Consider the following 24,071-nt stretch of genomic DNA (forward strand, 5'->3'; position numbering starts at 1 on the left):
TGCACAAGAAGTTGGGAGGGGACACAGCTGGGACAGCTGACCCCAACTGGCCAAAGGGCTATTCCAGACCATATGGCGTCATGCTCAGTATAGAAACTGGAGGAAGAGGAAGGAAGGGGGGGACGTTTGGAGTGATGGCGTTTGTCTTCCCAAGTCACCGTTAGGCATGATGGAACCCTGCTTTCCTGGAGATGGCTGAACACCTGGGAAGGAGTGAATGAATTCCTTGTTTTGCTTTGCTTGTGTGCACGGCTTTTGCTTTACCTGTTAAACTGTCTTTATCTCCACCCATGAGTTTTCTCACTTTTACTCTTCCGATTCTCTCCCCCATCCCACCATGGCCACTTAGTTGCTGGCTGGGGTTAAACCACAACAGAGCAAGTCTCAAAAGCTGTATTATATATCTATACGTATGTAGAGTATATATTGAAATGCTACAAGACTGGCCATTCCGGAGTAACCTGATTTCCTTCTCAGGACACTGCCAAGAAAACGGTACGGCTCTTTCCGTGTAGCCATCTTTTCCAAAGGAACTTGACTCTTCCTGTGAAACTGAAGCAGAAACCACAGAGACTGATACAGCGTTAATCCAAGAGGTGACCTGAATAAGGACAGCAGAGATGGCTCTTGGCTCTGATAGGAAACAACATGGAGAAGAAATAAACATAAATTAATTAAATAAGGGTCATGGTTTAGCCCCAGCTGGCAGCTAAGCACCACGCAGCCGCTCGCTCACTGCCCCCCCGGTGGGATGGGGGAGAGAATTGGAAGAGCAAAAGTAAGAAGACTTGTGGGTTGAGATAAGAACAGTTTAATAATTGGAACAAAATAATAATAATAGTAATAATTAATTATAATGAGAAGGAAAACAACAAGAGAGAGAGAGAGAGGAACAAAACCCAAGGGAGGGGAAAAAAGGGAAAAAAAAAAATTATACAACCGCTCACCACCTGCTGACCGACGCCCAGCCAGTCCCCGAGCAGCGATCGCTACCCCCCGGCCAACTCCCCCAGTTTATATACTGGGCATGACATCATATGGTATGGAATAGCCCTTTGGTCAGTTTGGATCAACTATCCTGGCTGTGCCCCCTCCCATTTCTTGGGCACCTGGCAGAGCATGGGGAGCTGAAGGGAAAAAAAAAAGTCCTTGACCAATGTAAATACCGCTTAGCGACAGCCAAAACATCAGCGTGTTATCAATATTATTCTCATACTAAAATCCAAAGCACAGCACTATACCAGCTACTAGGAAGAAAATTAACTCTATCCCAGCCAAAACCAGGACAATAAGCTCCTTAGATACCTGCAGGACACTGTCAGCTTCTGTTGCCAAAGGATCACAGTGAAATTTATTTTTAGGATCCTTCCCTAGCAAACCTTATCTGGTGAACTGAGGACTGTGCATTGCAACCACTAAATCTAAGGCTGTTATTCAGAGGCCAAACTATCAGCAAGGCTAACAGCCTTCCTCTGGCCCTCTCTCACAGCTGGGACAAGTCCCTAGAATGCGACCAGCAGTTCAGACTACAGCTCAGATCCTCATAACATGGGCCAAATTGGTGGGGGGGAGGAAAAAAAAAAGGCAGCAGCATTTATCCAGGTGTTAATAATGTGGAAATAGATACAAATTACACTGCTAGTGTGTGTTTCAGAAATAAGCGTTCATGATGAAATGAACAAGACTTCATTTTAATGTACCTTTCTAAAATTGCATGAACAAGTCAATCACTTCTGCACCAGTGAGTTTGTATTATTATCCAGAGTTGAAGTTAGATCAGCCGAGGAAACCACACACGCTCTTTCCAGCATCTAACAATTATACCAGGGAGACCACAGCTTCTGCGCTCAGGGTCTCGCAGACAGTGTAACATGGTGCAGTGAAGAGAAGGCGGCTGCATTCTTGCCTGTGGTTTGTCAGCTTTCTTCAGAGGGGAGAATGGCTTAGGGCATCATTTTATATTCACCATCATCTTACAGAATCTGCTGGTATTTATTGCAACAGTGTAAAAAAAAAAAAAAAGGGTCAGTCTTAACATGGTTTTGGTCTTTCTACAACCAGTCAGTATAGCACCATCAGGAGGCAAGGCTTGACAGCAGACATTATAGTCAAAATTTTGAAACAAGAAGAAATGCCAAGGCATTGTAAAGCTGCTCAAAATTCTGTATGTAAATGTATATACTGCTGGTGTGTTATAACCTACTGAATAGTTCAGTATTACTCTATATTGTTTTATGTTTGTATATTCTATATATGCAATTTAATTCATCTCATCTCATCACTATTAAAAAATGGCTATCACGCTTGTTACCTAAGCAATCTGAAAGCATACAGGAATTGAAGTATGCTAGTCTGGGTCACAGCAAAAATTGGAAAATCTGGGAAACTAGGTCCTAGAAACAGATTACAGAACTACTGTTTAGGGGGGAAAAAAACCCCAAATCAACAGTAATTTTACCTAAGACCTCTCAAACATTGATTATAACCAGAATATATATTTTATACAGAGAGATATATACACACATAAAATACATATACACATTCTTATATACACCTATTTATATGCACATATAAATCCTATTATATATAATAGAATATTCTGTATTTCACAGCTGATAACCATGGTCTCAGTTTTGGATAAAGACATGGAAGAGTACACAAACACCAACATACATTTCACAGGGCCAGGAAGCCACGTTCCCGTTTCAGCTAAACAATCACAAAGCCTGGGTGGTTGAAGAATTCATGGATAAACTTGAATACTCCAACATCCCTGCATTTCATCTTTTTAAAATTAAGCTTGTTTCCTGACTGGTCTAAAAGGAAGCAGTCTGATGAATTGTTCAAACCCATTAAGAACTAAAGATGTAAACACGGTATTTTTTTAGGTGCTGTATGATTGACTTTTGGAGAAGCGCTTCATTGGATATTTCTATCATCTTTAGAATTTAGCTAAAATAATGTCAAGGTTTTCATATCATTATATGGGAAATTACCACAAAGTAGGCTGCATTCAAAGCTTTCACTCCTACTAATAATATCTTATAAAATGATAGAAGGCTCCAATATATGTAATCATGATCTGTAAAAATTCAAGACAGATGATACATTAGTTGATTAAAAGAAAATAAAAAGAATCACTAAGCATTTGATGTTATATCGCCATTTATTTCCAGGTGACACGCTTGCTGTAGGAGGATCTTTAGGGGGAAAGTCAGAGTTCGATAATTCCATATGAAGCACCTCATATTTTGCCACTCATCCTCATACCAGTATGTCTCAACAGGTAGTCACAGTCAGCACGACATATGGATCCAGCCTGAGCAGGCTGCTAATCCTCAAGAGCTGTAAGAGTATTTATGCTGCCCCATCAAGCTATGCTGCCCCATTTGAGCTATGCCGTACAGTCTTCACTTGACTGAAAACTGCAAATAATACAACACAATAAAATTATTTTTCTATTACTGCAACAGAGGAAGGAGGTTAATTCATTATGAACTACATGTTTTTTGTGAAAGGGTATCAGACTTCTCAAAAGAAAGCATAAAACGGTTTGTGTCCCAAACAATCCATACTTTCTGGACTTGGCTTTTATTACAATTTTATTTTCTTTTTCACAGAAAAGTTTGTCACGAGAGAAAAATATTTACTATGTATACATTATTTTGATAAAAAACTGTCCAAGACAACAAACAGGATAAAAGGAATTGGATTCCTTAGATCTGTTATTAAATACCTGCACACAGATATGTCCATATGCCATGTACACTACTGCTCAATGTCACTGTTAACAAGCAAAGCACCACCAATAATTATTCTGCATTACTGAAGTAACAAAGTTTGAAACTTTGAAAGGCATTAAACACCCACCTCTTGTCCATCAAATAAATAAGTAACCTTAAACATCACTTGAAAGGCAGAATGACATACATTTAACTGCGCTGAAGTCAGAAACATTGCCAGATTAATTACACATTTAAACATGTAGTTGAGGTACCAAACAATTCAAAAGACCTTTAGGCATCGCTAGCCCTGCATTTGGCATAGTAAGAGTGCAGCAACACAATGGTGGTATTTTCTTTTAGCTGAACTGATGATGTAGAAATGATGACGAAAATAACACACACTGCATGTTTTTAGAATTTTCACTTCCTCCCCCCCCGCCCCAAGTTAAGTTTTGAAAAGAGTACTAAAGGCATGATGATACAAATTTATGTTGAGGTATTATTTCACATGAAATATTGCTTGCATTGGAATAAACTCAGCTTTTATTTCGTCTCTAATACCATAGTACTCTAGAGCCCACCTGCCCGTCAATATTTCGGAGATTTATAGATTCAACGATCATTAGCGATAATAGAAGTTACTCATTACATCTCCAAATCACAATAGTAAACCAGACATCTCTAAATGCAAATACAAGACGCATGCCCACGCATTCACACAAACAGCCTACACTTTCTCCTGTTAGATTTTTGGTTAAAGAATTATGTTATACGTAGTTAACAGGAGTCATTAAGAAGTGTTTCAATGACAGATTACAATCCCTACGACCTGATCTTGCAGCTCCTATTCATGTGAATTGCATGGGAAAGCTGATGAAGGGTCACAAGATTTGTACATTTGCAGATGACTTTGTAAAAATAAGGTGGTAAGAAAAAAAGACTTGGTCCCTGACTTTCTACCTTTCAGTAAACAGTAATGCCACCAGAGCAAATAGTTTGAAGAATTTTCAATGCCTGTTAAACCTTTTGGCCCTCTTTCTTCCATATTTGTGTACCTCCTCCTTACCCCCCCCAATGGAAACTGTATTTAAGATTGTATTGTATTAAATTGTATTTCCATTTACTTTGGAATAAATAAAACCAGTATTTTTTAAATATGAACAGAAGCTTATGTTCTGAAATGCCTTTACTTAATTAGTCTCAAATATCTCCTGGCAAATCTACCAACTGAGTTCAAGTATGTGGTAATTCAAGAAGTGAAAGAGCATTTTTTTAAGATTAAGACAAAACTGTACATGTCAGTTTAGCTGTGGCTTGATTAAACTTTAATCCACAAGTATAACAGTAACAGGTGAGTGCCTGAAAATACTATACTCAATTTATTCTTTCAAGGTAATTTTTTTTGCATTTACTAAGATCAAGTGTATCAGAAATTGGAAATGTGAAGGAGGAAAGAAACCAGCAAAACAGCAACACAAATTGCTACGCAAATTCTCATTCTTCCCAGTGAACAGCTGTTAATCAGATGGTGGCATACATCCTACCTGCACCACTTACTACACAAGCATCCTTGGGGGCAGGGTATTAAGATACAATGGAAGCTCTAGAAAACAGAGGGACAGGAATTTAAAAAAAAAAATCTTCACAAAAAGAAACACCAATTGAGGTTTTTTTTTGTTTAATAAAAGCTTGCAAGGCACATGTTTCAACTGAATTGCAACATCTACAGCAAAACAGATCAAAATTTGCAAAACGTTTCCCCAGCCCTTTCAGGGAGTTAAACCTGTGGCCTGGCTGAAAACCAAGCTAGGGTTGTGAGTACAAGTCCGACGTAATTACATCCTATTGTTGTCCTTCTGAGGGGTATCATGAAACTTACTGTTTTGTTTTTTTTTTCACAGAAGGTGGATACTAGAATAGACAATAATATTTTTGCTAATCCATAGCTGGATAAGAAATTCAAGCTTATAATTTGTAAGATATGATTCTTCCAGTCACTCATTTAAAAAATGATGCCTTTTTACTGGAACAAGAGCAATGTTTCTCCCACATAAAAGGCTCCTGCTGCTACTTAAGGCTGCTGTGCGAATGGTGCTGCAATACAATTTTCTCTAATATAAAAAGCAAGGTAAAAATCTTAAATGATTCTCCTAAAGCAGAATCAATCGAAGTATCAAGAATACATCTTAAAAACTATGACAAAACTAATAATAACAACTATGTCACAGTTCAAATAAAGTTCAACATGTTCATTTAAACATGTATAAAGGCGAATGTGCTACAAGACAGTTTTCTTTAGATGTACAGATGGCCTCGTTTGTGTTTTTAACATGTGTGCTCTACATGTAAGTATTCAACCTACGTTCTATGTGGTAACACATACATACAGCATTGCGGTAAAACACAACAGGCAGTCAAGGATAGTTAAATGTTGCATCTTGGCATGGCAGTCTAAGGCATGAAGCCGTAAGCTATGCGACTTCATCCACCCAAGTGCAGTTGTAACCCTGAAGTTGCTACCTGGAATGCCTTATTGCCGTTATGAAACGGTATTCATGAATGATTAACTTCAGGTGAGTAAATGACTGACACACAGACATGTAATTCCTTGACAATGACTCAAGCAAACTTTGTTAATAAAGGAACTCTAAGCTTACTTCCAAATATTACATCTACATCCATACTAGCACATACAGAGAAGGTTCCTGCAGGCCTGCCATAGCTCAAGTTAATACACTAGCTTCTGTTGTTATATGGTAATTGAAAAGTCTGAAACAGTCCAGTGCAGTAAAACACACGCACTTGTGCATAAGCAAATAAATGCAGACTGCATATGACCACAGACATACACACTATCCTCTACACAATGACTGTATCCCCAGAAAGGATATTTACTTTTAACTTGTAACTCAGTTATACTGATAAATGTTTCTCTCAATGATCACATCCAGTATATTCGATGGATTTATCTGAACATTGGCTTCAAATAAAATGGGTAATTTAACATCTTGTCAAGACTCATAGGTCTAAAAATATAACTGAAAGTAAAAAAATAGGTTACAGACATGTTGACTTTTACAACAATAAAGCTTTTTTCTTTTAAATCACTCCAGTAGTGATAATAGGTTTTATAAAAAAAATCTCAGCGCTACCTGTTAGTGTAAAGTAAGCAAATGTATCTGCATAGAGCAGATAAGAATCACTCATACACACCAACATGCTGCACTTCCTAATAATTTCAGAGTTAAAATCTCTGAATTTGCATTTTATCAACAAGTGCAGTAAGGATCCTTTTGCAGCTTTCATTTGCAGAACGGTTTGCAGATTTTCAGTTGCAGGTTCATCCTATTATGCCAGATCCTTCATTAAAGAATCTGGGCTCCAAAGAATCATTCCCACATGCCTGATAGACTGGTCTCTAGGCCAGGTGTTACAAGAATCCGTAACTGCAGGTAACTCCTAATGGGTGAATAACCTCTTCCAAAACTTATGTCCTGGCTTTTTGCCCAGCTACACCTACATAAGCAAAGTTACCATTACCTTTTATCGGATTTTCCATTCACAACACCAGGATTAGGCTCAGTTGGAATTAAAGCATCATTCATTCTCTTGAAAGTGTATCAGCCAGCAACAAACAGGATGAACAGATAATTTGTTAAGAAAAATAGTTGTAGAGGCAAAGGGGGTCACATAAGGAAGACAAATTTTAGAGGGAAGCAAGATTGCAGAGTACTTTCTCAGATTTTCAAAGATCTCAGTGTAGTTGCATAATTGATATAAGAACAGCTATGAACAACTGTACCATTATTTATTAATGGTCGTGATTATAGTGCTTTAAATTACAGTTATGGCACTATATTAATATACCTATCACATAATAAGTTGAATGAAACGAGTATCATCCATCCCTCCCCATACAGACACACACACATATATACCAGCACACACACGGAGAGGGTGAAACAGAAGTGCAGAAGTCTCAGTAGCAAACCTAGTCGTCCTGCTACACTTGCCAAAAAACAAGTATGGCATACTGTTGTATACTGGCCCATTCTGATGGCTGCTAAGACACACATATGCAAACACACATACACATTTAAGCATGGAAAAATCCTGAAGACAAGTTCTTTCCAAACTGAAGATCTGACCTTGTCAACTCCTACTGCTAGGTCTAAGTCCAAGCACTTCCACCAACATGTCTCCAACAATGTAGAGATCAGTGCCATAATCTGTGGAAGTGTTGTTTAAATAAAATCTTCCTTATTTGATTTATATAAACACTATAGCTACACATAAGAAGTATGTGTGTTTGATAAACATAGAACTGTTTATAGTGGAAGACAGGAAGAATTAAAACAACAGAAAACCAAAAAACCCAAACACTTACTTGAAAAGACTCGGGATACCGATTGCTTTCTTGCTAGCAAATACAAGCTATACGACTTAAATGAGCTCTTTAATTAATTTTTCTGCATTTACTGAAGTCTACCCACATCAGCTCTCCAACACTGAAGTTAGAAGTCTCATTTACATGAAGATTAAGACGATTTATAACGGGGAGAAAAATGCAAAACCATGGAAGACTGTCACACTTCGTAGAGACTGTAAAATTGACAAATTTTCCCATTTCCTTCAAGGATGATATCTGTGTCTGTTGATCTGTAGTTCAAAGAATTCCAGTTTGGTAAAATAAAGTTGTCAATACACTGCATGTGCGCACATGTATCTGCAAAAATAACTTCCTTGATCAAAAGGAACGTTTCCAACTGAATTTCATTCACAATCAATCCTCAGAAAGAAGCTTGTATGCTTTTTCACGACTGGAAGGATATCACAGTGTTGATTCTATATACAAAGTAGGATCTATTCCAGTATACCCGAGTAAAATAATTCACATATGGAGAATAGTTCATTTTGATTTCATGACAAAATCGTCCATATTTTGAGTAGGCATAACTGTCGCCTTCCTCACAAACCACCTGTCAGAAAAGAAGAAGAGCTAATTAAAACACTGAAGATAAGTGGTTACAGAACGTAATTCTGTACATTTAATTTACTTCTGCATTCTGTAAATTTCATTTATGATAGACATTTAATTTCCATACTGTACGATTCCAATAAGCTGAAAACATATTCCCCTATAATTTGTTTAACCATCTAAAATAGCCTTTGTGAACTAATACCTTTGTCAGGATAGCAGACGTTAAAACCAGTGTACTTTATTCATACAATAAAGAACAATGGCAGTGAAAATTATCCACATGCCCCAGTACTTCAAACCTGACCTGCACATAGCATACCACCTGCACATAGCATACCACCTATGTAGGGAAGGAAATTCTCAATTACCTTTTCCAGGCCAAGTAAGTTCGACATACCTAATAAAGACTGAAGACACACACACATATTGCCCTATAAATTCCAACCAATTGACTTGGAAGCAATTTGCTTGTGCATTTTAACATCTTCTACCTGATAGCCTTGAAGAAATTCCTTTGCTACTCCTTCTGATGGCACAAGTTTACATGGGTTTAAAAAAAGGTGGTACGACAAATTCATGGAGAAAAATCTATCGGTGGCTACCAAACACAAAGATATTTCCCCAGAGCTACAGTCCTTCAGCAACAGACTGCTGTCTTGCCCTATCAATAATCATATGCTCTCAGCCAGTGTCAGAAACAAGATATCAGACTAGGACTATAGGACATAGTCCAAACTAGAAAGTAATACTTATCTTCTTAAACACAGCAACTTGGAAAACACATCCATAGACCTGTCAACAGCATAACAGCCTGTCCACTGTCTCACTTACTTTGGGAATAAGTAAATGCTGCAGTCTCCAACTACATATGCACTTGTTTCCACTAGTTTGGAAAGTCTTTGTAATTTTTCAAGATGACCTAGACAATTTTTTGTTAGCAAGCAAACTGAGAGTTTTGTTTCAAAGCTTCCTGAGACACCACACTGTATCAACTTGCAGGAACAAACTATGTCAACCTTCTGAAAAAAATACTTTATTCCTGTTGGCCATTCCAATACTTTTTCTACAACTAGCATTTTTAGCATCCAACCCAGTATGGACTCAGTCACAGACCTCAAGCATAAGTAATGTTCATTACTAGCCAACCAATCTTTTTCTAAAAATATTGAACACTCAGTTGCGTACATTTAAATGTATATACCAGTTGTTTTGTTACGGATTTATATAACAGACATTCAGCAGAACAGATTTTAACTGAAACTCTCATCATTTTCCCGTTCTTAATCTCTCCACTATAAATAGGATAACCCTTGTCACTTCGACAATCCTAATTACACAAAAATAGTAAATTACTGTTTTTGTGTACTGACAGTGCTGTGTGTAGCATTTATCAAAGACAGGTTCCTTGCATCGGATACGGTCTTTCAATGTTTTTTTTCCCCCTTTGATTGAAATTACCATTGCAAGCAACAGCAGCTCTGAAAAGTACTGGGAAGTGTTCCTTAGGATGAACTGCTGAATAACTGGATGTTAGGAATTAAAGGAGGAAGAAACTCATTCTGATATATGCATCAAACAAAAACTTAAAAACCTCACAGTAAAACTGTGCTGCTGAAGTCAGGATGAGATCAGGATTATGTGCCAGAGAGAAGCATGCAGGAAGAGCGGAGATGAGAGATGCAGGGGTATGAGGGAATGGAATCCTGAAATTGTGGTTAATTGTTCCAGCTAACATCCTAAGTGTGAAGAGGGAACAGGAACTTAGTCATGCAAAAACAGATCTGAGAAGAAACTGAGAAATAACGTGCTGATTATCAGTGATGGAGGTTACTCATACACGCACACTCTGTTATGGTATAGTATATTGGTTACAACATGGAATAATCATGGCGTACATGATTTTAGCAGCAAGGCAAAGAAAGAAAAAGGATAGATTTCAGCAATGGTAAGGAAGTTAATAGAAAACAGAGACAATATCCTCCATGGATAAACTGGCCAGGAAACCTACAAGTGAAACTGACACCAGTTGTAGACTCCTGGGGAAATTAAAGAGTAATCCCCTAAAAACACATCACCCCTATAATTACTCCCCCAAATGAAAGCAACTACAGAAATAAAATGAAATGAAAGCAACTACAGAAATAAAATGCTTGCATTACAAGTTCCTCTGAAATGTGTATCATCAAAAGTAGAGCTTATAAAATACCTAACACAGACGAATAGCATGGATTTTTCCCCAAGAATGGAATGTAAGACTATATACAAGAAACATATGTATCCTCCCCATTAAAAAAAAATAAAAAAGCATTCAAACCAAGGATTAACTTGGTATAGTTATTACACAACAGGCTGTAATGTCAAACAGATGCTTAAGTTCTTTTTCTTAGTCGGGAAATCAACTAAATGAAGCTAACCTGTGATTGCTTAGAAGTAACTGGTGACTCCTTCACCCCATTGACCTGAGAATAAGCAACCAAACCCTAAGTGAGTTTACAGCCACTCCTGCCCTTATAAAGTCAAAACTTTTGCTGGATTCCCAGGAAGCAGATGAACAAGTGGTAATGAGATCACTGTATAAACCCCATCCCCATTCCCTACTTCAGCAGCAAGAGCAGCACTATCAGCATTCAGAACAGACACAGCATGGCAATGACTGAAGTAGCATTCATGGGTATCTTCAGAACTCTATGGTTTATTCAACCAATCTTTCTACCAACTGTGGCTTAAACTATCTATTAGGATGCTAACCTATCTGCAAGACTGAACTGAATAGACTTGTAGCCTCATCAGTACCAAACAGGCTGTACTGAACTGAATGCAGGCTGGTCCTCATCCCAGGCAGAGTTTTAGAAGAACTGAGTTTATCCATTTTAAAATTTCATCTTTAAAGTTAGTAAAGAATGCCCTCTGAGGCAGGGCTTTACTGCTTTTGTAATAATGTCTTCAGGTGTTACAGTAAAACATTTATATATAGTTAAACGGTATTTAATGATTGACAGAAAAGCAGCAGAGCTAGATACTAATGTATTAGGAGGGATTAAGGCAGTTAAAGAATAGCGTGGGGTAAGATTACAGGTCTATAAGAAACAGACAAAACAAAACTTAATTAATCACTTTTAAAATTTATGAGTCTTCGTCTACATGTCAATTACAATCAGAAAAATAAGGTCAGCATTATAAGAAGATTTCTTTTAAAATTAATTATTTATGCATTCAAATATTCATTTTTTCTTACTGTTACTTACATGGCCATTAGCAATATCCAACAGATCTTTAACTCTACATCCTCTTACAGGTCCCACTTCATTGCAAATTGAATCTTCAATAATCAGAAAATTTGCTTTGTAAGATGTGAGTATCTTATAAATATCCTCTGCTGACCTCTTTGAATAGATCTGATAAATCTATAAATTAAGAAAACATGTTCATGCAATGCAAAAATCAGTGATAAATTAAATACTTGTGGGTCGCGGTATTTGGAATGCCACTCACATGTAGTGGGAGTGGCACCAAACAAATAATTTGCATTGCCAGGTGGCCTGGGGGGCACAGAAGAGCAATGCAAACCTGTGTGGCATGAGGAATGTTACAAGGTCATCTTCTCTGGAGCATTAACATTTACAGTACTCCCACACATCTCAATCAGGCACTTCAGTCCTACGTGATGGAACAGTCTATAAATCACTGATAATACACACACATTTATGGAATTGGATACTCACATTTTCATTTCTTTTTAGAAGATCATCATCATTATACAAAGGCAAGCTCGACACCATCCATCCGGTACAAAGCTTAATCACACCCATTAACTGTGGGCTGCCTGCAAACACAGCAGCCACAGGAGCCTGTTGTCTGCAAAAGCAACATTAACATACACATCTGAGTACAGGATGCGCAATGTTTTTAATTTTAAACACTGTGTGAATCTTTTCAGGTGCTACGGTATGAACTGGATTGCATGAAGGTATCATTGGGGGTCTAATTACAATTGGTGTTAATGCTGCAGGGGCAGTAGTTTCCTTGCCACGAAAAGCTCAGACCTGCAGCAATATGGAGTTTGCAAGGAAGGTCTCCTCCTGGGGCAAGGGCTGATGGCTGTCCTCCTCCCCTCCTTGCAACCCACAGAGCACCATTCAGAGTGGTCCTGGAATGGACCAAACCATTGCTTTTCTGAATGATTGCTGACGTGTGACAAAACAAGCTTGAGAGGGAAGGTAAGTAGAAGGAGAAACAACATAATGTTATCTTGTAAGGGAAAGATTTGTGATTATTTTCATTTGATCTCTAGGACCATGTGTTTAATCATCTACAAGTAAATACTGTCATGATACAGAATAACATCTACAGTAATTATGTTTCTGGGTTTGGTTTCATCTTTTGACTATTTGTATTCCTGCATTAGGGAAAGAAAACAGCCATTGTCACACTTTATTACAGACTTTGGGCAACTTCTCCTGCAGAGAAAATTCAAAATAAATTCATTTTATCAGAGAGAAAATTCTAAGAAAATATACTATAATTATGACATTCAATTAAAATTCCAATATGGATACCTAAGTATAACCTAAAGAAAAAAAAAAAAATCCTTATTTTCATTAAAAATATGAACAGCTGCTACAAATAAGGGCAGTCAAATTGCTCTTAGCTGAGTGAATCTCAATGCAATTCACCATGATTAATGATGTACTTGAAGTGTAATATATGCAGACTAATGTAAAAGCCATTAGGTACTTGGCATTATTCCACTTGCTGCCTTGAAGGGCTACAGCAGTGACAAACAACATACACTACTATTAACAGAAAGAAGAAATTGGCTGGAACACCATAATTACCAGCCTTGTCTTTTCTGAAGATGAACAGGTTGACATTAAAGACTACATAAATACAGAAAATAATATTCTAAAAAAATATAGTTAAAGGTATGTAAGTTATCTGAACACATGGGATCTAACTTTCAGAGAAGTGCAGTTTCTAATGACATAGTTCAAAGTTAGATTGAATGAGGCCAGAATCCAGTTCTGAAACTTTTGGTGAGAAGACATCTGTGAAAATAACTTGACTCAGTATTAGCTGTGTATATGGCTCAGTAAGAACTATATAACATAGCTCAGTATTTGCTATGCCCTGCCTAGCCAGACAGGTAAGAACCTTTCCAGCCTTCTGGTCAAAGGGGAAGTTCGAATCATGCATGTTACACTGCATGTTTCTTGACTGAAGTCTCTAAATCCTTACATTCAGGCATTTCATTTTACTGGCTCATGCACACAAAAATTTCAGTGTTTCTGTCCCCCGTGGAGTTACAATCAACATGAATCCTCTAATCTACTGAAAAGTTAACATACGAAGAACCAAGCAGTAAGATGTCCACCTTTATTTGGAAATTAGGTCTAGTAATGGTATTCAACATGATTTGCTTGCGTGTTTCAGGATCTTCTCCTCTTATAATCAATGATAAATTTCTGTTTCTTTCCATGGGAGTAATACCAAACTTAAAATACACATTTCTCCTCCCATCTCCCTCTACATCATGTAATGACTCAGCAAGGGAAAACTCAGATTAATAGAGTTAGCTCCACAAAATGCTGAGATAAAAATACTCTGACATAAAGAAGTAAAATAGAAACGTAGGACTTCATACTTACTTTATCCATGTCATGAGTTCTACTGTATCAGGATCATAGAATTCTTGTAGTTCTGAAAGCTCTGTCATTATCCTAGGGAAGAACTAATGGAAACATATTTTTGGTTACTTAAGGTTAAAAATGAATCTATAGAGCATCTCATTACATTAAGGCCTTAAAAAACACAACAGAAATGGGTTTCATCTGAGTTTTCCCTAACTGGTATTTTTGTTTGAATATTTTGTGAAACCACGCTGTTTATACGTATCTGACAGCAGGAGACCTTCTCCAAAATAAGTATGTTAAACACAAGTTCTCATCTCTAATCCTATTTTATTAGAATAATTATAATAAAAACATAATTTTAAAAAATCCCAAGAAACCGTGTGGCAACAACATTCACCAACTTCAACTGGCCTTAAATGCATGAAAACCATAGTTCAGGTTTTCCTCTGCAAATGCATATAATTAAGGACACTGAACCACGAAGCTGACAAACCTCTCATGGTAAACTTGCTTGAACTGGGGGGGGGACGACTGTTGTGACTTTTGGAAAGGTGCTATGCAAGCGGGAAAGGAGAGAAGACATTTCCTAGAAGAGCATTATGTGGGTAATCTGCCCTGGACTTCCCTCTGACTTTTATTTCAATTACTGCAGTGAAGGAAAGTACACTATATTGTATGAAGTAGGATATCTCAGTTGATGAACTTGAAAAACATTTTGGGAGCCATTTTGAGCTTTTATCTGAAGAAGGCATGGCTAGAAGCTGGCCAGCCCTGAGGGGCTGGAGCATGCTGTTGTACATAGTAAGCGAAAGCTACTGGTTTTCAGGATAAAGTTTACAGGTTGTGCCAGACTAAAGGGACACCTTACTTTAGGGCCAGCCATAGTGGACAGACAGCTGGAAACAGGAGCTTGCTTTAACTGAGGAGTTTCCACCCCCATTACCTGGACAATTCAGCTGTCAAGTGATAGCAGTCTACAACCAGAAATGTTAGGGCAGCACGAGAACAGCTGCCATATGTTTGTATCAGGGCTGAAAGCTGTAGCAGTGCTGTCATACATATACCTGAACTGTCCCCAGAACAGATGGGCAGAAAGAGGAACCGCTACTGCCACCCCAAGGAGAACCAGCTTCACTTATGAATCAGAGCCCTTAGAAAAATCTAGTTAGATGAGGGACTATGCCAGACTGAGTCAGAAGGCAGCCAAGCAGAAAGATGCTGAGCTGTACACTCAGCCATTCATAGCCACGGTAACAGATTAAGAGCCTCAAGGCATTTGCACGGTCCCGTTACTATTAATCAAGTTTCCATGCTCAGGGATGAGTTATGAACCTGGAGAGCAAACTGTTCACCACAACTGCTTAAAAGCAAAAGCTGCATCTGCGATGGATGAAGCCCTCTAGAGTCCAAACCCCCACACTGCTTTTATTAAAAAATAATCTGAAAAAGAATTATTTGGTCAACTAACCTAGTTTCCTCTATTGTAACAGATTTCGTAACTCTTTTGAGCAACTGTAGCTTTTTTTCAGGACAGTGTCTATTGCTCTGGCAGAAATGTGTAAAGAGTCAGATTACATTGCAAACAAAATTTCTATTAGAAGATAGATATTACAAAATCTGTTAAAATACTGTTGGTCAAGACTGGCTTTTATATTTGAATGCTTTTTTAAAAAATAATTATTTGAATTCTTATAAAACTATTTTGAAGCTAGGTTGGTATAGTAGAGGGTTACACTTTATGGGGTATTTCCCATATTTTTTGTACTTGTGGAAGTTTAAAAAATAATTTCCAAACACTCTTCCTCCCAGTTTGTCTGTGACTTGCAATAAAGAACTAAGTATTTGTTTTAAACACAGAAACATATGTAGCTTTTCTTCCCCGTACTGTAGTATATACATAACCTCTACACACTGCTCTGCACAAAGGATTTAACTCCATTACAATTTGACGGGAGCTTTTCAAACAGGCTATTTGCGTATGGCCTACCATAATTTTACTTCTGTCTAAGCTCACTCCCTCTCACTAAAACCAAGATTGGGGCAACACAGTTTTCAATATCCCAAGTTTTTATTTGGCAATATTTTCTTTGTTCAGTCAGTTTATATAAAGCATAATAGCTGAATATAATAAAGTCTTAATTTAAATTTAAACACTTCTTAATCACAATAAGCAATTGTTAACAAATTAAATTGTCAATACCTCATACTGAAAAATGTAAACAGTTTTGTTTAAAAAAAGCCAACACAAAACATATTTTCAGTGGATGACAGCTTTTATTTCATCATACATCTGTCATTTCACCAGGTATATTTCATTGTATTTGCTCATCATTTTGACTCATGTTGTGCCTACATACAAAACAAAAAACACAAAGGTACTTTTCTTACCTCTTTCCACAAGCTGAATCCAATTATTGTGGGAACTGCCATACTCAGAATAAGAGCCTACAAAATACATGTTCGAAGAAATGGATTATGGACCGTTCTTCATTCTTCAGCCTTGGACTACCTGTTGATTCTGCTCATATAGTAGGCTACATTTATGCCTGAAACCTTGGAGTGACAGTAGGTGAAACTGTGGATTTCTACCAGGCAAACTCCCCTCAGCAAACAAGAATTTGCCTAATTTAGCACAGAATAACTTATTTGACCCACGATAACTTTACCACCAATATTAGGTATGCTTAATTACTGCTTAAATAACAACGATGCAATGTGCACATGATGTAGGGAACAGAAGAAAAGTAAACACCTATCACGTACAAATGAAAATGAGATAATCTGAGAAAGGAAAAAAGTACAAGACAAGCATTTCAAACCTCTGATCCTGTTGATGCTTTTGTTCAGATTAACAATACTGATACGCAAAACCCAGAAACCCATTCTTCAGCACACCATCATTCTAGCTGATACAATTTTCGCTTTGCGAAAAGGAGAAAATAGCTCGCATGGTACAGGAAACACTTGGTATGGAGTGTACACAAGGCATTCTCTTGGTAATAAGCTATTAACACATCTACTATGTTAAAAGTAATAAAGCAGGTCTATATGGAAGAAAACATGAGGTATATAAAGGAATGTGTTTACCATGTATATGAACGTATTGTTACTCCTTGATTGGAAGAACACTGTCAATGTTTCTGAGGTAACAGTCTATGGCATTTTCACAAGTGACATAGTGATTGTCACACAGTGACAATCTCTGTTTAACTATAAAATATTTATTCCTATAAGCCTCTCAAAATTAAGGTAAATAATATCCTATCCTTATTTTGTTAATAAAACAAATGCACAAAGCTGCCAAAAATTGCACAAAGCAACTCTTGGCATATTAAGAATAAAGCTAGGGTTGGAAGTGGGGAATTGTTTGCACTGTAGCACAAGCTCATCTTCAATCACAACACTTCTCTATAATGGCCACACATGAACAAATCTTATGCAAAGTAATTCCACATACCATTTCTTATGAAGCAGCTTTACTCTCAGCAATTAAACACACCTAACTACCACATTTTTAGCCTCATTTCCTAGGGAAACAAGGCTTATATCAATGCTTGCCTGCATGCCTGTACTTTTTCTCCTGCACTCCTCCTACAGAGCGCTTGACCTCCTTGGCCAATCTCAACTAAATATGACAGAGGGCTTGAGGTCTCAAAGATTTGTCAAAAGAAATTAAACAGATGAGTGAAAGAGAGAGATGAAGACAGCTCTGCTTCTTATGAGGAAAGGCTGTAGTGTGAGCACAACTTTATCACCAGGTACCAGAGAACATGTGGAAGTGTGATACTAAGAATGAAAGACACAGAAAAAGCAAACTATATGAGATCCACTGCTCACAGAACTACGTGTTCTTTTAATGGGTTCTTCTATAGGTCTTAGGTCATTGTTGTTTGAACAGTTATATGCTTGCTAGCTGTAATTCCCAAGACATTGGCAACAGCAACTCACCAACAATATCGGGTGCACAGCTTTCAGTCGAAGCCATTTGAAAAGTGTCATCCAAAGTTCAGGAGAGCACACACCAAATGCAGCAAGCATGCAAACATAAGGTGTCCATAGATACTTCATTCTGAAAAACATTGCAATAAAACTTAGTTGGGACTCTGCGCATGCCTCTGTATTCAAGCTGTTTATAAAAACATTCAGATTTTTTTCATATGTCAAACACAGTCTGGATGTTCAAGCAATCTGAGATCAAATTTGATGGCACTGAAGGGTAAACCAAGGAAATCTCTAGCAGAAGAGCAGGCACCTGATTATCTGCTGCAAGATGTAGGAGCAAGATCCAAGGTCAAAGATGACAAAATCCTTCACAGAGTTCAGGGGAGGATGAAAGAAAAACAAAGAGACTAGTAAAGTCACTTGGCTGTTGCAGTTTTCCAGCCAAGCAAGGATAAAAAGCAGCTATTCAGCAAAGCTGTACAGACACTGTACTATAAGGGAGTTCCTGAAGAAAGGAAAGGAAAATATTTAATAAACAATTTACGATTTGCTGGTATTGTCTGCCTCTTAAGGATAGGTAAGTCAAGACAACTACATAGTAACACAACAGTCTACTCACTTTAAGAATTTGTGAATATTCAGATTTTAGGACAATGAGCATAATACAAACACAAGTCTACCACCTTCAAGCTGATTTAGCTGAGAGCCAAGATTAGAACAACAGCATCTTCCCAACATTAGCTTCTGTAGCTTTAAAGATTAACTCAATACCTTTGGAAACAGCTTTGCTACTGCTTTAGCATGTGAAGCAAAGGTATACTTCATGCTATCCTAAACACAAGAAGATGGATAAGAAGTCTTCCACGTCCCACTATTCCAGAACATACACTGTTCATCAAAACACTACACAAGATCTTGCTAGAATACAGTATTAAAACAATTACAGTGCAGTTCTACACTTAAATACCATAAAGAAAGTGATTAAAATTTGCTTCAATTAATGTCTCGGATTTTGGCTGCATTAAAGCTTGTAAAACACGTTAAAGAGACTGAGCACAATTCATCATATACCTGTATCCAATTTATAGTCAAAATTATCTTTGCTGTCTCCCCTACTAATTAGTACCACCATATGCCACATACATTTCTGAAAAGGGGTGAATTTCAAAGGGGTGAATGGTGTATCACGTCCAGTTAGGAACTCTCTGTTGCTTTCAAAAGAGATACATCAAAATCAGACTTACCCTTCCAAACACATCGCTAGACAACCAAGTAAAATTGTGTGAATTACATGATAAACTATTTCTGGCCTCTCTCCAATTCGACCATCCTCAAGTTTAACTGTCTCTTTCAGTGGTTCACCACTGCAGTTGGAGAAAATGAGACATCACTTAATTCAGACATTATCTCAGGCAAAGGTGCCAAAAAAATACTTTTATGACCGTTAAGTCAGCAGTACACTGAGATCATTCTTTGTCATATTGTACAATATTGTTGCACTGCTTATTTGTTTTTTGTACTTCATCAATGATCTATCAGTACCCGCTGTCCCTTGTTTTAGACTGTAACCTCTCTGGAGCAATGGCTGTGCATTAATACAATGGGATCACTGCCTATGACTGTAAATCCTGTCTTAAGGTAATTCAGCAACGAGAGACAGTCTAATTTAAGAGCATGCACACTCTGCAAACATTTAGATGAAGCATGCAGTACATGCATTGTAACTAAGTGTCTTCATGTCATTAGATTGGTGAAGAATTATGGAATCTGTAGGATGATAATTGTGTATGGAATGTGTATACCATTTTATGATAAAGTAAGATAACAAAACCAGTTTTTAGTCACATTATTATAATAAATAAAAATCATAACCAAAATATTACAACAAATGTTTTTCTACAAACAAGATAGCAAGGCATGCAATAGAGAACATTTTATTCTACCATGATGTGATTTCAGGTTGCAATTTTATAATAAACTTCCTCATGACAAATGGAAAAATATTTGAGATTAACAACTGCTTCAAAATTAAAAAAAAAAAAAAATTGAGGGGGGAGAAGGTTTATTTTAACCTTTTCTTTAAAAATCTGTTGAACATACTGGAGTCACTGCTCATTACAAAGTAGTAAATAGTTATTTCAACACTAGAAAAAAATCAGAAGAGTTTCTTTCATTGTTTTGAATATACTATCACACATCCAACCTGACAAACATTTTCATTTGTAGCAGTACAATCTTTACCTATTAGAAGTCTTAGTCCTTGAAAAAAAATCTATTGATTTTTGCTGCAGACAAGTGAGAAGACAAGTGCCCTAATACCCGAGTTACACCATTCATCTTCTACTAGGAAGAGATAATTTCCTAGCCATTGAGTTTTCAAGACAAGTTACACTAGGACCTGCAGTCTTGCTATTCTTAGTCTGTAAACAGACAGCTCCACTACCCCTTCTCTCAAGGGAACTGTGAATCACTGTGAAACTAAAAATAATTGAGTCAGTTTTACTTCAGCTCTGTTCTGAGCAGCAAAGGCTGATGGACTTTATCACAGTAAACAAGAGTTTAAAAAAAAAACAAACCACCCAACAGTGAAGCATTAGAAATCTGAAATCCTCTCAACTCCACCCATGTCGTCCTTCACAGTATGTAAATTTGGGGAAAAAAAAAAACAAAACCAACAAAACAAAACAGAGAAACAAATCCTATAGCAACAATCAGATAACTTTGCTGTTGGGAGGGGAAAACACACAAAACATCTTTCTCCCTCCCAGTGGGAAGAGACATAAAGATATCACAAAACATTAGCCAGAGCTCTGCAGGAATTGCATCTATAGGGAAACAAACCAATGATAACTCCCTGTCTTGACTGGAGGGATGCTCAAGAAACTCGTCATTGAACAACTTTCTTTAGGAGCCTCTTGGTGGGCCTTTCCACTGGTGCTCACACCCTGGCAAGCTCAATGGTGCAACAAACTTTGGAGCAACAAACATGACCACCGTTCACTTAGACACCCATGAATCTCTTATTTTTAACTTCTTATTTTTCAGTATAAATAAGTTACTTACCAAATTCTCCTAAAAATGACCTGAGTTACAGAAAAAAGGCAGATAATTAATACTAAAATATAGAAAGGCAACAGTGATGACTGTGTTAGTCGCAAAAAAAAGTCTTGGGAGGGTGCCTGAAGAGATTCTTGACAAAGGAGCCAATTCATTGTAAAATTCCTAGTAAGGCAAAAACATCCCATTAAAAACAATAACAATACCCCACATATTAGAAAAAACCCCAGCACACAACCAATCACAGTTTAACCTATTCATGTCATGGGAAACTATTTGAAATTTGTCTTTGAAAGGTTATCTTGTTATCACTTGAAATTGCTTTGCAAGTACTCTTTAGAGTAACTGTGAAAAGCTTATCTTCCAAAAAAGAATCTGTGATCTGAAGAGACCAGACCACAACTCATTTATTAAATCACAAAAACCCAGCCTCCCATGTAACTCCATTGTGGGGACCACAAAGCACTTTGTTGTCACAGTGGATTAAGATTTTAGAGATACTGATGCAAGAAGGTATGCTTGTCCCCATTCCAAACTGGAAGATGAAGAAGGGAAAGTGGTCATCTGAGATCACAAAACAAGCCCGAGGCACTGCCAAGAACAGAATCCTTAATGCTGAAATTCTAGTTCTGTAGCTGAACCCACTGGATCATTCTTCTTTCTCGATTAATGAACAGAAAGATTATATACTCTGCCAAGAAGCACTATCAATGTGTATTCTCAACTGGAATTGGTGCAGCATGTGATGCCGTGTTTTGTTCCACTCTCCTCCCTCTTTTCTTTTTCTTTTCCCCCAAGGGAAGACTAGAGAACTGAACCACTTTCAATTAGACAGAATCAGTATAAAGATTAACAGCTGGGCATGTCCAAACTGGCCTTAAAAGACAGATCGTGAAGCTCTTGTGCTGCAAACTGTAATTCCAACCCACAGTTACACAATTTGCTAGGCGTAGTTGCACCCAGTTTGTCTCAATCACTGGCTTCATTGCAGAGTTCGACAGCCTGGAAAGTAACATGTAGCAAGTCCCCGGGGGAAAAAAAAAAAAAAATCCATAATACCTGGTAGCTGAATAAACCGAAATCCTGACCAGAAGCAGTCCTTTTTTATTCTTGCAAAACACTTAAGAACGTGCATGTATGTGTGTTAAACAATGCATCTTAGTCAATGTCATTACATCTTGTCTTCCAAAATTTCCCCAACAATTTCAGTTATGTGTGATGTCATTTTCCACTTCTTCCCCTGGAAGGCTGTGAAGTAGTTTTGTAAGAGAGATGCAGTTCCCAGGAGAGAGTCCCAATTCCTGCACAGAACTGCAAGTCTTGGCTTGGGTCCAGGAGGTGTCTCAGTCCTTACCAATACTCCATTTGAAGTCTTCCAGAAAAACTGTAGCCATGATGTCTTCTTCTTATAGACCAACATTCAACTCTTTTACAGATGCAAACAGTTTTTCTTAGAATCACAACAATTCCCTCTGACTTTTGTCCCTTGTCCTAATTTCTTTCAAAACATACAGGGGGGTTTTGGGGGATGTTATTCTTACAAAACTAAAAATAAAACCCCACAGCCCAACCCTGTTTTGAGATAGTATCGACAGTTCATGACTCTTTTCAGAGCCCTTTCTTTTCCAGGCTATAAAAAGTTAGTACCGCCACCTTTACTCTATTATTCTTGCTTTCAAGTCTTATTAGAAACACTAGACAAGGTACAAAAAGTTTTTGCTCTTCAACATCAAAAGAAAACAAAAATCTATGAAATGCTTTCACCCTAAGGCATGAAAAATATTGAGGTGCCTCAGAAACCTCAAAATCCTAAGTAAGTTCTGTATATGCATCTTTTTTAATTCAATCTTAAAACCAGGTGACAAATGGAAACTCCTCTATAAAATTCTCACAAGCCACTGAAATTTTATACTTCTCAGAGCCATTTCAGAAGTTTGGATATCTCAGGAGGTGTAAAGAGTTTAAAAAACTTACTTAGTTGTGTTTAAGCCAAGTTTTACTTCAATGAACTTCAGCAAATGCTCATTTTCTTTATGAGGAACAAACATCTGAAAATTAATTTAGCAGAGAAAAATCTTATCAAGTGTTGGAAGCAGCTTTCACGTAGTCACTTCACTCAGATTACAAAATGGCAGGGAAGAATCAACTGTTCAAGATTTAGTTAAAACTAACAAATTGGATTAAGTGTGCCAATTAAGGTACCAGTATAGTATTGTAAATCTTCACTTAAATAAATCTATTTTTAGAGTTTCCTTGAGAACATCATTCCCTTCATTTCATTCATGTACCCCAGCAGGAGGGCAAGTGAAAAGCTGTCAACAAGCTGTCAAGAGACTACCAAATGGTGTGAAAAGGATCATGAAAAACAGACATAGACTTACCCCCAAGCAAGCCAAAGAACATTGCGTTTGGCTCCACTAAACAATAGGACTTCAGCCTAGCAAAAGTTATGAGCATTTGTAATCTTCACAAAAATTGTTTGAGCAGCCAAAAGTTCTGTGTACTGTCTACGTAATTTAACTCATATTTTTCAAGGTTAGGTTTTATTTTCCTGGAGATACAGCAAGGCTAGCCAGTCTGAATGGCACAAGAAAACAAGCAGATCTGAGCATTCTCTCAAAATTTTTAGGGTTCACTAGCTTCTTTATTTTTAAATTGACACTGTTAATTAACACAACCAGGGTGAGTTTGAGACATAGAGGAAAAGCACAATAAATTACGTAAAAGACTAGAACC

General features: G+C 37.4%; 1 protein-coding gene across 7 annotated transcripts in view; it reads right to left on the reverse strand.

The window, feature by feature from the left end:
- Window positions 1–1,042: 1,042 nt before the first annotated feature.
- The window catches only part of DPY19L4 (dpy-19 like 4), a 36,391-nt gene continuing 13,362 nt past the window's right edge, over window positions 1,043–24,071 (reverse strand). For 3 of the 7 annotated variants that reach the window (XM_072852187.1, XM_072852183.1, XM_072852185.1), the window contains 9 exons: window positions 23,310–23,383; window positions 21,342–21,500; window positions 19,523–19,642; window positions 18,285–18,405; window positions 16,725–16,781; window positions 14,352–14,434; window positions 12,429–12,561; window positions 11,952–12,110; window positions 5,607–8,704 (listed from right to left, as the gene is read on the reverse strand). In XM_072852187.1, coding sequence (XP_072708288.1) covers window positions 8,540–8,704; window positions 11,952–12,110; window positions 12,429–12,561; window positions 14,352–14,434; window positions 16,725–16,781; window positions 18,285–18,405; window positions 19,523–19,642; window positions 21,342–21,500; window positions 23,310–23,383 — 1,071 coding nt within the window. In that variant the 3' untranslated portion in view covers window positions 5,607–8,539. Of the gene's footprint in view, window positions 1,128–1,700; window positions 1,983–3,050; window positions 5,329–5,606; window positions 8,705–11,951; window positions 12,111–12,428; window positions 12,562–14,351; window positions 14,435–16,724; window positions 16,782–18,284; window positions 18,406–19,522; window positions 19,643–21,341; window positions 21,501–23,309; window positions 23,384–24,071 lie in introns of those variants that run through there. The other 4 variants (XR_012040801.1, XR_012040802.1, XR_012040800.1 and 1 more) reach the window with 4 other exon arrangements.

The sequence above is a fragment of the Ciconia boyciana genome, chromosome 2, assembly GCF_034638445.1.
Source record: "Ciconia boyciana chromosome 2, ASM3463844v1, whole genome shotgun sequence".
Taxonomy (NCBI): domain Eukaryota; kingdom Metazoa; phylum Chordata; class Aves; order Ciconiiformes; family Ciconiidae; genus Ciconia; species Ciconia boyciana.